At 33.7% G+C, this 15613-nt stretch overlaps 1 protein-coding gene across 2 annotated transcripts in view; it reads left to right on the top strand.

Annotated features, from left to right (window-relative positions):
• PPM1B (protein phosphatase, Mg2+/Mn2+ dependent 1B) overlaps nucleotides 1–15237 on the top strand; it is a 90951-nt gene extending 75714 nt beyond the window's left edge. The window contains exons 5-7 of one of the 2 annotated variants that reach the window (XM_036749615.1): nucleotides 78–135; nucleotides 13456–13481; nucleotides 14039–15237. In XM_036749615.1, coding sequence (XP_036605510.1) covers nucleotides 78–135; nucleotides 13456–13481; nucleotides 14039–14087 — 133 coding nt within the window. In that variant the 3' untranslated portion in view covers nucleotides 14088–15237. Of the gene's footprint in view, nucleotides 1–77; nucleotides 136–11620; nucleotides 12694–13455; nucleotides 13482–14038 lie in introns of those variants that run through there. The other variant, XM_036749614.1, reaches the window with a different exon arrangement.
• The last annotated feature ends 376 nt before the right edge of the window (nucleotides 15238–15613 follow it).

The raw sequence follows: 15613 nt of genomic DNA, 5'->3' as shown, positions 1-15613 counted from the left end.
AATTAAAGCTATATTATTAATTTACTGATTAATTTATTTTAAAATATTTTCACAAAGCTATTTCTTCATGTTTTTAGGCGCAATATTATTGAGGCTGTTTATAATAGACTAAATCCACATAGAGAGAATGATGGGGTAAGTTTTTGTTTTATAAGCTTTAAAAGTAATTTTATAATATGGTAAATTAAATACAGCTAGAGTATACATAGTAAACCTTAGATATGATAAATGTTTTATTTATAACAATAGAAATCACTTGTCATAAGCTAGTTTTTAGTTCTATTTTTGCAAAGGATATGTAGTGCCTGCTTTTGGAAAAATTCAGTTATAAATTTTTTTCCTATTAAAAGTTGTATCAGTTAAAAAGAATCTTTTATGAATTGATTTAAGCTTAAGTGATTAGAGTTAAAATTACCTCCTTATGTGGGTTTGATGTTGTCTATCTTTAAAATAGTAGTTCATTGTAAACTTACTTAAATATTTCACTTCATTTCCCTTTCCCTCCTCCATCCCTTTATTTTACATAGGGAATATACTCTCTCACCCCTTGACCCCTGTCAGTAGACTATTTTTAGTAACAGACAATAGATTTAAAGTTAAGAATTTTCTTTGTTTTTTTTCCTGAGGCCAGATAAGCAGAACAATTAAGTTTAATTTTCTCATATGTCTATTCAGATGACTACCTGAAAATAATTGGATTTTTCTTTAATATAGAAATACAAGAATCTTAGAGAAATCCTGCAGTAAGCTCTTACATGAATGTGTAAATCTAAATTGAATTATTACACTATGAGATGATCAGATCATGTCCTTTCCCCTGTAATCTCTTATTAATGCTCTTTTAAAATTCTGATGAGTTTTTCAGCTAGTCATCAGTGCTCCAAATTTTAAAGTTCGTTTTTCCCCCCCAAATGAGAGCTTATTTATCTATAGCGTGTATAAGGCTCATACAAATAACTTGGGTTTTTAAATTTTACTTAGAAAGCTTAGGAGGGAACCATAAAGCTCAGTGGAAAAACTCTTTAGAAATAAATAGCTCTACCACCATTCACATATCTTTAACTATTCTTATCAGGCCATAAGAGTCTTGATTGCATTGTTGCCAGAAGCTGTTATTTTCAGAGCAGGATCACCCTCTCTCTATTTTAGCAGCAAAAATACTTCCAGAAAAAGATCATAAATACATATGGTATTTAATGAGTTGTAAAGAAGTTGATCCTGAATAACACTATAAATACACAGACAAAAGAACTTTGAATAAATGAAATAGGCAGAATTGTGTGTGTCTGTGTGTCTGTGTGTCTGTGTCTGTGTCTGTGTCTAGCCACATTGTAAGCTCCTAGCCAGGAGCTATGTCATAAAAATGCATATACTGTAATATTTAAGGTGACAAATAGGACAGGACTCTACTGTTTGAGCAGAGGATTATCGAGCTGAAAGGGACTTTAAGGAAGATTTCATCATAGACTCTATTGATATAAAGGTGGAAGAGACGTTAGAGGACAGCTAGTCTAACCCCTTCATTTTATGGATGAGACCCCAGCAGGAGAGGTGGCTGTAACACAGACACAGGTAGTAAGTGGCAAAGCTGAAATCGTTAGGCTTCTCAGCAAGCCTTTACAGTTGTGGAAGATTTAAAATGTGACTTCAGTTATGACAAATGTTTTTGTTTTAGTCAGCCAGCATTGTGCTAGACATTTTGACATCTTCCAGAAGATAAAAGTTACTTGTTTTGTGAGCAGGGATGGGGTCAAAATCACTATTGCTTTTATACCTATGAACATTTCGTTTTTAATATATTGCTCATGCATATATTTAAAAAAAAACTAGGCTAAACACATAGCTTTCTAATATCTATATAATCTGAAAAAAAGCATTTGGGATGTTTTTCTTAAAACATTGTTGAAGTATTATTACCTGGTAGATCCATTTAAAGATTTAACTTTTTAAAAACAAGCCCTCCCAATTTCTTAGTATTTATTAGTTTCTTGATCATCGTTTAGACCTTCCAAACTTTAAAACAAAATCTGATTCTGCTGAATTGAATGAGCAGATATTCAATTCAACATATTCTTATTAAGTACCTAATATATACAAGGCATGCAAGGCACAAATAATTTATCAAATACTTCAGCAAGTCGAAAATTTGCTTTTTTTGGATCAGTGTAAATACAGCCCCTCTGAAGAGCCTTTATTAAGACAGCTTTTGTGTTGTAACTATGAGTAAAAGCAGTTAATTGCTTGGTAGCCAACTTTCTGATGATAAAAACCAGCATCTCCTGCAAGCCTTTCCAGTTTGATACAGGATCTCTGTCAGTTTGTGCTATCAGGAATTCCCAGTCACATCCAAGCCATAATATGACATTAGAATAGGACTTGAGTAGAGACATTTATGAAATATTTGAAAATAAAGTAATATTTAAAGGAGAAATAGCCAGGAAAAATATAGTGTAATTAATTAATTGATTTTTAGTGAAGTGAGGATTATCAGTTGTATAATCTGAGTGTAAATGTTGCACTGATCCGTAGAAAATGTTAAAAGTCATAGAAAGGCTTCCTCTGTTGGCTAGCACCCTTGTATAGGAATTGCAGAAAATGTTGTCTATATTGTAATAGGAAGTTCCCACTTTAATAAGATCTTCTCTAATGGATAGGTGAAATTTTAAGCATATTAATTCACTAATTAACTTATTCACTAAACTTAATTCACTCATCATCCAAGAAAGATTTTAGTGCCTCCTTGTAAGGCACTACCAAAAACTAAGAAACAAAAATAAACAAATGAAAAAGAATAAGACATGGGTCTTGTTTGTAAGGAGTCATAGTCTAATATACTTTAAGGTTATTTTTACTTGACTATATATAATTTTAAATATATATTAATATTTATATAGTTTTCTCCCCCTAAGTCCCTGAAATCCTTGAAAATAACAGCCCCGTAATTTTTTTTTTCACTGTAAATTGATAATTAAGATTTGCAGTGCTATTCTATAGGATTGACACAAATTGTGAAGACAAGAAAGTTAGGGTCTCTGAAGGCTGAGTAGAATTTAATGCACTTTAGAAACTAACATCATTAAAGAATAATTCTTATTACTTTTATTACCTTATTACCTTTATTTAGGTAAGTATATAGTACCTGTGTGTGTGTTCTGTAAGGTATTCAAAGAGATTTTGTGATAGCCAACTTTGTCGAATACCTCAGTTTTCTTAAGTAACAGTTTTATGTTGAGCCCTATTTACATGACATACTCTGTAACCATATGAAGTTATAGTGTTTCCTGGTACCATAGTATACCATAGGATATAATCTTGTCCTAAATTTCCTAAGTGGATACATTTATTTAGTTAATTCATAATTTAAAAGAATCTCTAAGAGGTTTTAAGGAAGTGCTTTTAGATGAGAATTACTTTAGTGTAGATATTTTTATATTCCTTTGAAACAAATGTGTTGTTGCCTACATTTATGCAAAATACACAGTAAGGTGTTTTGTGAAGTAATAGAGAGCCTTCAAGTAGTTTTCAGTTTATTTAGTTAGATGAGGTTCAGTTGTTGTTTAGTCATATTTCAGTTATTTTTTACCCCTCATGACCCCATTTGGTGTTTTTTTGGGGGGAAAGATATTTGAGTGGTTTGCCATTTCCTTCTCCAGCTCATTTTATGGATGAGGAACCCGAGGTACACAGGGTTAAGTGACTTGTCCAGGGTCACACAGCTAGTAAGTCTCTGAGGCCAGATTTGAACTGAGGAAGATCAAATATTCCTGACTTCAGGCCTAACACTCGATCAACTGTGCCACTTAGCTACCCCAGTTAGATGAGGTACTAAGATATAAAAGGCTAAATTCTGGTTAAATACACTAGAAAAAATCTCAGAAGGCAGAATGTGGTTCTTAGGTGAATTGTGTGAACAATAATTGCTGCAGGAATTTAAGAGGTATAGTAGAGGTTATTTCACAGTATAGATAACTATTAGTCATGAGTAAAGTGGTAGGTTTTTAACTGTCTTAAAAGAGAGATAATGTTTAGATCAGTGGAGAGAAGAGGGGATAATTCCAAATCAGTGGAGCAAGCAATTACAAAAGAGCAAACTTAAGGCATGTTCTAGATTGAATTAGTAAGTTCATTTTTCTGAAATGTTTAGAAGATTAGTGGGAGACCACTGATGCTGGGACCTTGTAGTGAGGAAGTTTTGAGTGCTAGAGTAAGCAATTTTTTACTTTATTCTGATGGTAGTGGGGAGTCATTGAAGTTTGTTTGTTTTTTGATACTGAGATTTAGGAAGATACTAAGCCAGGAAAGACATAGCCAGAAAGAGATCAGATATGAGGCTATTAAAATAATCTAGTCTAGTCACAATAAGAACCTGACAGTGGAAATGGAAATAATAAAGGTGAGAAAAATTGCAAAGAAAGATTCAATGTTATTTGACAATCTGATATTTGGTGAGGAGAAGGGAGTGGGGGAGGGAAGCAGTGTTGAGTCAATAGGATATAGAAAAAAGTTTGAAACTAACACATAAGTATGTTTTAATCTTTGACATTAACTTTTAAATTTATTTCTGTCATAGTCTAATTTATTCTGTGCTTTAAAAAAATAGGGAAGAAGCCAAATTTAACAACAAAAAAAAAAGACCTGATTTTTCTCTTTTTTTTCCCCCATTATTTGGAAGTGTTGGCCTAATGATCAAATCTTTTAAATTGGCGTTCTTTTTGATATAAAGAACAGAAGTTTAGCTTAAAGGAGAGTTTTGTAACCTCACTGTGATGAATTCTATATACTTTATTTTTACTGTTCTCTTTAGTAGGTCATTTTATAAGAGTATGATACTGGGAAATTTCATGTCATAAGTAGAATCACAGAATGTGAGAGCTTCCATGTAGTTCAATCCCTTCATTTAGGGATTGAAGAGACTAAGAATCTCAAAAGTGAAGCACCTTGTCTAAGGTCATAGCTAATAAGTAGCAGTATGAGATCTTTAGCCTGAGTCTCCCAAGTTAAGTCCAGTACCTTTTCCACTACATAGCAATATGAAAAATAATCTTTAAAATCTAGTATGCTTGTTGTCATTTTACTTTTTCTCTAAGTGTTAGATTCTTTCATTGGGACATGAATAGCCACTAATAACCACTATTAATTGGTGGTGTCATATCAACTAAAAAGTCATTTATTGAGTGCCTTAAAAATTTACAGAGCACCATACATTCATGCATGATGGTATAGTGAAAAGAGTACTGAATTTGGAATCAGAGATTGAGTCTAGGCTCATCTACCTGTATGACTTTGGTTAAGTAACTCCACTTTTGGGTCTTAGCTTCCTCTTCCATAAAATGAGGTGGTTGAGGTAGATTTCCAACATGCCTTCCTACCATCCTCACAACAATCCTGTAGTTATTATATTGCCTTATCATATCACCAGTAGCATCCTGTCAGCTTTGGATGACTGCTACTGTTTACTACTATACAGGTGCTGCTGAATTTTCTCTAAAGGTAGAGAAAATAATGCAAGCATTCTGACTGGGTCCACTGTGTTCTGTACTATACAACCTCAGCTGGGCCCTTTTTACCGCTAGGCAATGCTTCTACACCTCCCTTATCAACTTAGCATCCCAGTCTTTATAGTGGCTCTTTATCCTTCCTCAAACCTCTCATGACTCCCCCTTTTCCCTACCCTCATCATTTCACTGAAACTGCTGCCCAGAGTTGTCAGTGATCTCTTGTGGAACCCGAGGAGGGCCTCTTCTTAATCCTCATTCTTCTTGACTGCTCTGCAACCTTGAACACTATTGATCCCTTTCTTTTTCTTTTCTCTGGAGTTTTGGGACAGCACCCTGTCCTGGTTCTCTCTTTCTCAGTCTCCTCATCCGTTCCTTCCGTTCATGGGTGTCCCTCAGAAATTCTCTCTTGGGCCCTCTTCCCTTCCTCTATACTACTTCACTTAGTGATCTCATCAGCTCCCATGGATCTAATTACACATCTTTGTGCTGTTGATTTTCAAATCTGTCTCTCCTGCTCTGACCTCTCTGCTGACCTCCAGTCTTAAATTTCCAGTTGCCTTTCATTCATCTCAACTGGATGTCTAGTAAACATCTTAAACTCCACATGTGCAAACTGAACTCATTATCTTTCTCTAAACTCTCTTCCTCCTCCCCCACTCCACCCCCACTTAATTTCCCTATTACTGTTGAGGGCTCTACCATATTCCAGTCTCTCAGATTCACATCCTTCAAGTCATCCTGGACTGCTCACTCTCTGCTGCCCCTGCCTCCCATCCCCACTGCCCTCAACTGTTGCCAAGGTCTGTCATTTTTACCTTTGCAACACTTCTTGAATATGCCTCTTTCTTTGTTTGATACTTTCCCCTCCTTGATACTGCCCCCTCTCTAGTGCAGTCCCTCATCACCTCACACCTGGATAATCACAGTAGCCTGCTGGTGGGTCTGCCTGTATTCAGTATCTCCTCCTCCAATTTATCTTACATTTAGCCACCAAGGTGATTTTTCCTAAAAACACAAATCCAACCAAGTATACCCCTTCCCCCCGAGTAAGCTCCAGTGGCTCCATATTTCTTCCAGGATCAAATGTAAAATCTTTCATTTGGTGTTCAAAGCCTTTTATAACCTAGCCCTCTTCTGCCTTTCTAGTCTTTTCACACCTTACTCCCTGACTCATACTCTCCAGTCCAGTGACACTGGATTCCTTGATTTTTCTCAAACAGACATTCTTTTCAGCTTTCAGTAGTTTGTCGGGATGTCCCCCATGCCTGGAATGCTCTCTGTCCTCATTCGAAGGTACCATGATTCAGATCTCACTTAAAATCTCATTTTCTAAGGAAGCTTTTCCTTACCTTATTCTTAATTCTAACCCCTCTCCTCTCAGTTATTTCCCATGTTTCCTGTATATAAGTTGTTTGTTGTTTTCCCCATTAGATTTTAAGCTCCTTGAGGGCATTTTTGTTCGATCTTTTCAGGCATGCCCAACTCTTCATGACTCCATTTGGGTTTTTCTTGGCAAAGATACTGGAGTGGCTTGCCATTCCCTTCTCCAGTGCATTTTATAGATGAGGAGACTGAAGTGAACATAGTTAAGTGACATGTCCAGGATCACACAGCTAGGAGGTATCTGAGGCCAGATTTGTACTCAGGAAGATGACTCCAGGCCTAGTATTCTATCCACGATGCCGCCTAGCTGTCCTTCCTTGAGGGCAGGGACTGTCTTTTGCCTCTTTTTGTGTTTTTTATTCCTAGCACTTAACACCCTGGCAAAGGTAGTACATAATTAATGGTTATTTACTAAACTGGGTTAAGTGGTAAAGATATTGTTTCTTTTTTCATAGCCTAGGAAGCAAGGTAAGTGACTTGCTCAGGGTCACATAGCTTATTAGTAAGTGACTCTAACTTAGATTTCTCTAGTGTTGTTTTCACTGCGTTATCACTATTGAAAAGAGTTAGTATTACTACATAGACTTCTTTTACTTTTTAGCTGTTCTCATTTCTAAAGAAATTTTAATATCCTTTTGAGACATTGAACTCATATACATTTGATTAACTGTTATTTTAAAATTTTTGTCAGTTAGATTTCTATTTAGGTGAAAATGTGATTTCATTTCCATGGAGGCAAGACCTATAAAAATCATTGAATCTCTGCCAATGTCTCTTCATGCTATCTTTTCTACCTTCTGTGTCTGTTAATATTTGATTCCTGAGACTGACTTTAAATACATTTAAGAAATATTAAAGCCTTTAAGATAACAAATTTCAGAAGACAGGTTACCCACTGTAGCCTTTTTCTTTCATGATAGATATAACCATAGATAATGGGAAGGAAATATTCTAGTACCCCATTAAGTTTAGTGATTACAGTTTATAAAACCTATGTCCTTGACTCAGAAGATAATGTAGTAATGTGAAAAGAGCTCTAGCTTGTGAGTCTCAAGATCTGCCTTCAAGTTGCTGTTCCAGTAACTATTAGTCTTGGTGTCATAGGATCTGAGGGAAAGAACTCTTATTTCATTCAAATGGAAACACAGTGAGGAAACTTCTTCTAGCTACCAGGGCAGTTCAGCAGCTGTTCTTCAGCAATATGTCTGATAGAGTCTGTATCAGAGGTGGTACTTGAACCCAGGTCTTCTGATTTCAAGGCCCCTATTATACTCTCTCTTAGGAGGGAATATTTGAGATGATCTTGAGCTGCTCTGTTTGTGTAGTCCAAGGCACCTTCTTTTAATTTAAGAAACAGCCTGTCATGTATTAGAAAGAGTGTTAGATTTGGAATCAGAACCCTGGCTCAAATCCTGGTTCTCCAGTTACAGATATCACCTCATTTACCTTCTCTACACCTCCATATCCTTATCTTGTAAGATGAGGGGATTGGACTAAAATTACTTCTTTGTTCCTTTCCAGCTTTAATTTGATTATGTGATATCATTTATAGATTATAAAAGTAGGATCCAAAAGGTTTAAATGAACCTATGCTCATACAGATAGTAACAGATCCAAGATGTAACCCTAGGCCCTCTGGCTCCAAATATAACCATGGGCAAGTGATTTTCCCATTTTTGTCCCCTATTTCCTCATCTTCCAAATAAGGAAATTGCATCAGATAATTTCTAACATCCTTTCTGTGGCTGCTGGGTATAATTAGACTAATTATTTTTAAAATCATACATTCTAAACTTTTGAGAGCAAATTCCAGGGTATATGGGGAAATTATACAAATTTAGAGAAACATAAACAACTCACAAGGGGGTTAGTGGAAAGAGGTGAGTTTCATCAAATTCGAATCAGCAATCATTAAATGCCTTTTTAAATAAGGCACCATGACAGGTTTTGGAGATGTGATCCCCTAAATAGTCTCAGGCTTCAAAAAGCTTGAATTCTACACTGGAGCAGTGGATACTAGAAACAGAGGGATTTGAGGAAGAAGAGAGCACACACAGCTGCTTCCAGACTGGAATCTGGCAGAAAATCATCTAGTAGCTCTGTTCATTCATTCACATCTCCATCAATCTAAAAGGGGTGGGGGTGGGGGGGAGGAGTAGTCAAGGCAGGCTGCAGAACTGGGAAAATCATAAACTTAGAGGGCACATTCCTTAGACATCATAGAATGACTCAATCCCAAAATAAATCGACAGAGCTTCAGAGCATGGGCAATATTGAAATTTAGTGACAATCCAGAAAATGTATCAAATGAAGACTTCCAGAATTGGGGAGGATCTTTTCTTAGGGCAAAAGTACATATGAATGTCTTTTTGTAGTGCATTTTCATTATGAGAAGTTTTAGATGATATTTTAATGTAGACATTTTACTCCCACCACCCCCATTTAAGATAAATTGTGTGAAGTTGTCAACAGAGAGATTGACAGCTCATTTCAATAGGGTAACATAATTTTTTTTCGAAAATGTCATCTTGAGGTTATTTAAGGAAAGTTAGCTTTAGAAGAGAATAAATGGGCTATTTTTGCAGCCCATGCTTATAACTGGTATTTACTTGTATACTCTAGCTACTTCTGGCCTAAGGTATTTTAGTGTCTTTGATGTGTGGAAGCCTTGAAGTGGGTGGTATGGTTCAGTAGTAATAGACATTCAATGGCATTCTGTTCCTTTGCCTTCTTTTTAAGCATGGTGATCTAGGAAAGTATTAGGCTATTACTACAAGTTACTAAACTTGAAATCCTCAGGATTATAAGATTTTGTCAGAGATGAAAGTAATAATAGCAATTGAAATAATTAGGAGTTTAAAGTTATAATGTTATTAGAGTTTAAAGATCTAATATTTGGAAATAGTTTTGCATGAAAAAAGTTAATCTGAAGTTCTAAAATGTGAATGCTTTGATTTGTACTAGTTTTCTAATCTTTATGATAATGAGCTTGTAATCAGATCAAATCAATAGAAATTGGGGATGAGAATTTTGGAATATTGATTTTTCCAGGGCCCTGCCTTCTATCAGCTATACCTTTAGAAGAGGTAGAGAAAGCTGTGAGCTTCTCTAAAAGGTCAGAAGTATTGTCTTAAATACAAAACTAGGCATTAGGTTAAATTTAATCAGATTCCTAGTATTTATATTTCATTTGGCACTAATTGAGACTGATCCCCCATAAATAGCACACATTTTTGTCATTAAAAAAATAAGAATTCATCAGATCACTATTTTGCCTAAGACTTTTTGTTACTTTGATTCCTTAAAATTTCCATGGTTTCTTTGATTTGGGTATTCCATCTACCACTGTAGAGTATAGTCCTTAATAACCCATGGCCAAAAATTCATCGTAAGTTGTCCAGCCTCTTCACAGTTAGCTAGGTTTATTCCTGGGAGACAAACAAAAACGTATCACCAGTTTTTTTTACTCAAACCCTTTCCAACTTTTTGGGGTGGGAAGGGAGGGAGGAGGGCATTTTATTTTAATTTTTTAAAAAATCTAAATTTTAATATATTGACATTCCTGAAGAACTGATAAATTAACCAAAATTTAAATATACAGAAAACCAAGTGGGGTGTTGGGGGATAAAAAGCTGTTTTTAAAATAGCTTATTAATACAATAATACATCATCTATATGGTAAGCAAATGATGGTCCACTATTCATTGACTCTTGCAAGCCAAATGTGATGGTTAGTTACATTGTATTTGGTAAAATGTGCTACTCTTATTATGGAAATGCAGATCATTTTTCTCCAAAGGTGGAAAAAAGGTTTATATCAGGTTATCTTATATCAAGTAACCCTTGATTGATAATCTATAGAGAACTGATTTTGAGTAGAATGTAATTAGAGACTACATAGTAATAGGTAAAGTTTAATAGTTATGTCAAATTCAAGTTGTTAATAGTTTGGCTTAACAACATTTAAAAATCACTTATCCATATTAATATCCCAAGCTTGGTTTGAGAAGAAAAGTATTTTTTTTCTCTTCCAAAATGCTAAGTTGCCCAAACCAAGTCCAGTTTTGAGTAATTTTAATATATATACAACCGTCTAACTTACCTATTTTTTAAGCAGGTTCATGTGGTTGTTAACTATTACTTTTATGTTCTTTTGCAAGGCTTTAAAACATTATATATTAAGCTTAATTTTTTGTTTTTATAAAAAAAAATTCGTTACTTTTTGGATAGGAGCTACTCTCAAATTCCCATAACACTAAAGGCATTTTTTGATTATCATTGGAAATACTTATTTTTCAGATAATTTGGATTTATGTGATTTATTATTAATAAATACCATTAAGACCATTTGTTAGAATGTACAGCAGGGTATACTGGATATTATTACTAAGTTATATAAAATGAGACCATTGAATTATTACTGACATATGACTGCTTTCAGTTTTAGAAATTTTAAATAATTTCTAATAAAGTATAGCATGAAAGAATATAAAGATGATGTCTGTTCTCTAAAAATAGTGTTTTGAGTACTGCGTATTTTTTTAGATGATAAAGCATGGAATTTTTTCATATGTACATGGTCAGATTCCTTAGATTCTTCTTGCTTAACAAAATGATCTTGTGTTTAGATAGTACACCTCATGATAGAGAAATGAGTGTTTTTGCTGTAGTATGTTATGTTATATGTTAAATTATCCTAGTTTGTCTACTGACACTGGGGTCTTGAATCTTAAAAAAAGGCCTCCGATGATGCTGAGGAAAGTGGATCACAGGGAAAATTGGTGGAAGCTCTCAGGCAAATGAGAATTAATCATAGGGGAAACTACCGACAACTTCTGGAAGAGATGCTGACTAGTTACAGGCTAGCTAAAGTACAGGGAGAAGAAAGCCCTGCTGAATCAGCTGCTGGAGCTACTTCTTCGAACAGTGATGCTGGAGACCCAGTGACAGTGCTGGAACCCCATACTGAAACAAAAAGTGATCTTGCTGAATTAGAACATTCTAATGAAGATACAGGGACAAAGATGAGCGATTCACGCATATGAATTCTCACTTTTGTTAATATGTTTATGGTCTTTGATTTGACAGTTTTGCCTAGCTAGTATAATGTATGCATTTGTGTATCAGTTTGTTTTGTGAATCTTGGAAAACTAGTTTTATTTGTACAGTCTTATTTTTTAAGAAGGCCTTTTTGCATATACTTTTTATTAGATAATTCAAAGTTTACTATAGTACTTTAAATTTAAGATTATATATCCTATTTCATTTTATAGGGTGTTCCTGAAATCAGGTCACCAATTAAAGTCAGTAGTTTGGGTTTTTTTTTTTTTCTGTTTCTTTCTTAAAATTGGACTATACCAGATGAGTTCTTACCTGTTTCATTAAACTGAGATTAATTTCTGTTGTGGACAGGTTTTTTGTTAATACAGAACTTTATTGTTTTACATTGTTTTCCATATTAGTGAACTCAAAAGTTTCATAATTTTGCCATTTGTTTAGTATTAGTTATTACAGAAAGGCTAACGATGGCCTTTCTTTCTTGGAATGCTTTCTGACATGTTTGAAATTGTATTTATTTTAAAGCACTGTAGTTTTATTTTTAGAACTTGTGAGAGATTGAATGTTTCTTTTGACTTTGTGTATTCGCTATAAAACAAATATAGTTTTAGAAAAAGTGTACTATACCTGAAACTGTGGTTTGTAGTTTCTGTATAGATGATATCTGTACAACAAAATGTATATGAAACTGTTTAGTGTGAAAAAAAGTTTGTGTTTAAGACTTCCCCCCAATAAAGCATGAAATGTGGAATAATTTATGCATGCTGTAATTTTTTAAAATGGATTTTAAAGATTACAGTTTTTATATCCAAGTGTATACTAGAAACCTAATCCAAATCAGAAATTCGTACTTAATATGCAAGCAAACCTTTTATACAAAGCTTTGGTCATTTTTAACTGTCAGGAAAAAAAAAGTACATGTATGAAAATATAAAATTTAATTTCATCCATATAATTTTAAAAACTAGCTACTTTGTTAGAAGTATTCATTGCCTAGAAATAATAAAACAATTGCTTTCTATTTCTTATACTAGGAATACTTTTAAAGCTGTATTTGTTTTGTTTTTGTTATTATTTATTTTCAAATAAAATAGCTATTGATCACTCCACAGAAATGATTTTTGTTTTTCCCCTGATGAATATGAAATTCTGTAAAAAAAAAAAATCAATTTTCTGGCACAGTTAGGAAGGTTTGTTTTTCTGAAAGTAATTTGTGGATAAACTATCTTAAATTACTTTAAGTGGAATGGAAGTGGCAATGATACTCATCAGTATATCTACCTTTCTGTCATTTCCAAATGAATTTTTGAAGTGCAGTACAATTATGATTGAGAATTTTTTAAGTGGCTTAAGATAGTGGCAATGGAAATGACCTCTGTATAGAAGCAGCTTTTCAAATAGAAGGTACTTTTGTTCGTGTGATTTTTGTTTTCCTTTTTAAACTTTTGAAATTCAGTCCATCATGGGAGTAGTATAGGTGAATAATATTAATATTCTTCCTTTTCTCTTCCTGTAGGGTGCTGGAGATCTAGAAGACCCATGGTAGCCTTACAAATCTACTAAAATGCTTTTGATTCTGAAAATTGGGGGAAAAACTTTTAATCACAGTTTTCTTCAATACCAGGGAATAATTCTGGTGGATTTCCAACATTTTGTGAAATGAGCAGAAAATTATCAGAATTTTCCATCATATGTTCTTTTTTGTGTTTTCTGATATTGCCACTCTTAGCATTGCCTATACTACAGTATTTTTGCCAACCTCAGGCATACTGATTACATCTGTATTGAACCTGATTACTAGAAACCAATGGAGTGATTCTACCATAAATCAATAAACTACCACAAATCAATAAATGTGCCTGAGGTGCATGGGATTATAGTTGTACTCTGAAGATACATTCTGATTTTTATTTTAACAAAACTCACAGCATATAAGCATGTAAGAGTACAAATAATTGTCTGAGACGCTACTTATTTCACTTTACCAAGTTGGAAAGCTTTTGAGGCTCTGTGGCTTGGAACGTCAGTTGGGCAATATGCTATAGGATGTGAATTTCTTAGTGTTGTTATTTTTATTTTTATTTTTTTTTATTTTTCAGTTTTACCTGTAATACCAGACTGGGTTCTCCAACAGTGTCCAAATTGTGATGTTGCCTTGCTTCAAGATAAGTGTATTTGGCAATAATAAGATGATTTTAGGCATCAAAATTCCTTCAGAATTTTACCCATGTGCACAACACATCCTTAACATCTAACTTTAGAAGTCTCTTTAAACCAAACTGATTTAACTTATAATTAGTTGCAATTTGCTTTGACATCTCACTGCTTCAGTTTTTTTATTATGAAAATTTGCCTTTATGATGTAAATTGTGATTTTTTTTGTTCTAAATGTGGTTTTTCTATAGTTTGAATTTCCAGCTTAAGATAAAAACAGAAGTTTTATGTAAAATTGGTATTTTTATTTTGCATTATTTTCAGAACTCAGAATATCACTTTGAGATTACTATAAATACAGTTAAAATTATCTATTTTAGATCTAAGAAAATATTACAGAGATATTTTCATGGGTTCCGTGACCTTTCATTTTATAAACAGTGGGCATGGTACAGAGTGGCTGTCATGTAAGGTACTTGAAGATTCTTAGTTTAATTCTATTTTTGCAATAACATTAATTTTTCTGAATTCTTTTGAGTTGTGCATGTATTAAGCCCAGTTAATGCTGAACATGAAGAGTATTTATCTAAAAGAAGCTATTGGGTAGGGGAAGCAATGAATGTATCCATCTGTATATGATTTACATGATGTGGATGCTTTGTAAACATTTTCCTATTTGTTTAAACTGTGTTTCAGCGAGGATGTTATTGCCCTGTGTGTAGTTTAAGCTAATGAGACATCAACTGGTTTTGTGTGAAATGGAATTCATGGTATTTTCTGTAACTTTTTCCCTAAGCTGTGTCTGTAAAGTGACACATTTGCCTACAGCCAGCTTTTCTAATCATCCGATTTCATTGTGCATCTGATTTTTTTTTTGTCTATAGACAATTATTGCCACGGTATATTTTATTTATTCATTAGATTTTAGCCTTGTAAGTTAAAGTGTTTTAAATAATGTTAACCGGGTTTGGGGGTTGTTAAAAGATAGGGAATGAAGAATGCAAAATGGTTTATTGTTCAGACTGTTAGCTCTGGTCCAACCCTGTACTGATGATAGTACCTCCCAGTATGATATTGTGATGTTTCATACAATGCAGTGAACATAACCAACTTGTTATCTTCAATAAAGGATTGATAAAAACAGTGTGATATGTTGCTATTTTGTATAAGGCATTTTTATAATTAATATATTTTAGAGTATATTATTTTAAACTATAAAATGTACAGTATACAATTTACTATAAAACATGATAGAGAATCATATAGGTAACAAAAATTATTTCAAGAAAGAAATTTTCAAAAACTGTATAGAGTAATACTAATTAAAATCCATATTACTCTTAAAATAGAGTTGTACCAAAATATCTAACTTTAATTTTTATCCACCTTTTCAGGGGGATGGTCAGAATGAAATCAATTCTTATAACTTCAGAGGTTTAAAAAAAAAAGAAACGAACAGGTCTCCGTATTCAACAGTAAGTTGTTAACAGAAATACCTAGTTCCTTTTCAACACCATGAT

Source organism: Trichosurus vulpecula, chromosome 3 (assembly GCF_011100635.1).
Source record: "Trichosurus vulpecula isolate mTriVul1 chromosome 3, mTriVul1.pri, whole genome shotgun sequence".
In the NCBI taxonomy this organism is placed as follows: domain Eukaryota; kingdom Metazoa; phylum Chordata; class Mammalia; order Diprotodontia; family Phalangeridae; genus Trichosurus; species Trichosurus vulpecula.
The sequence above is the reverse complement of the archived record's forward strand: the minus strand, read 5'-3'. Positions and strand labels throughout refer to the sequence as shown.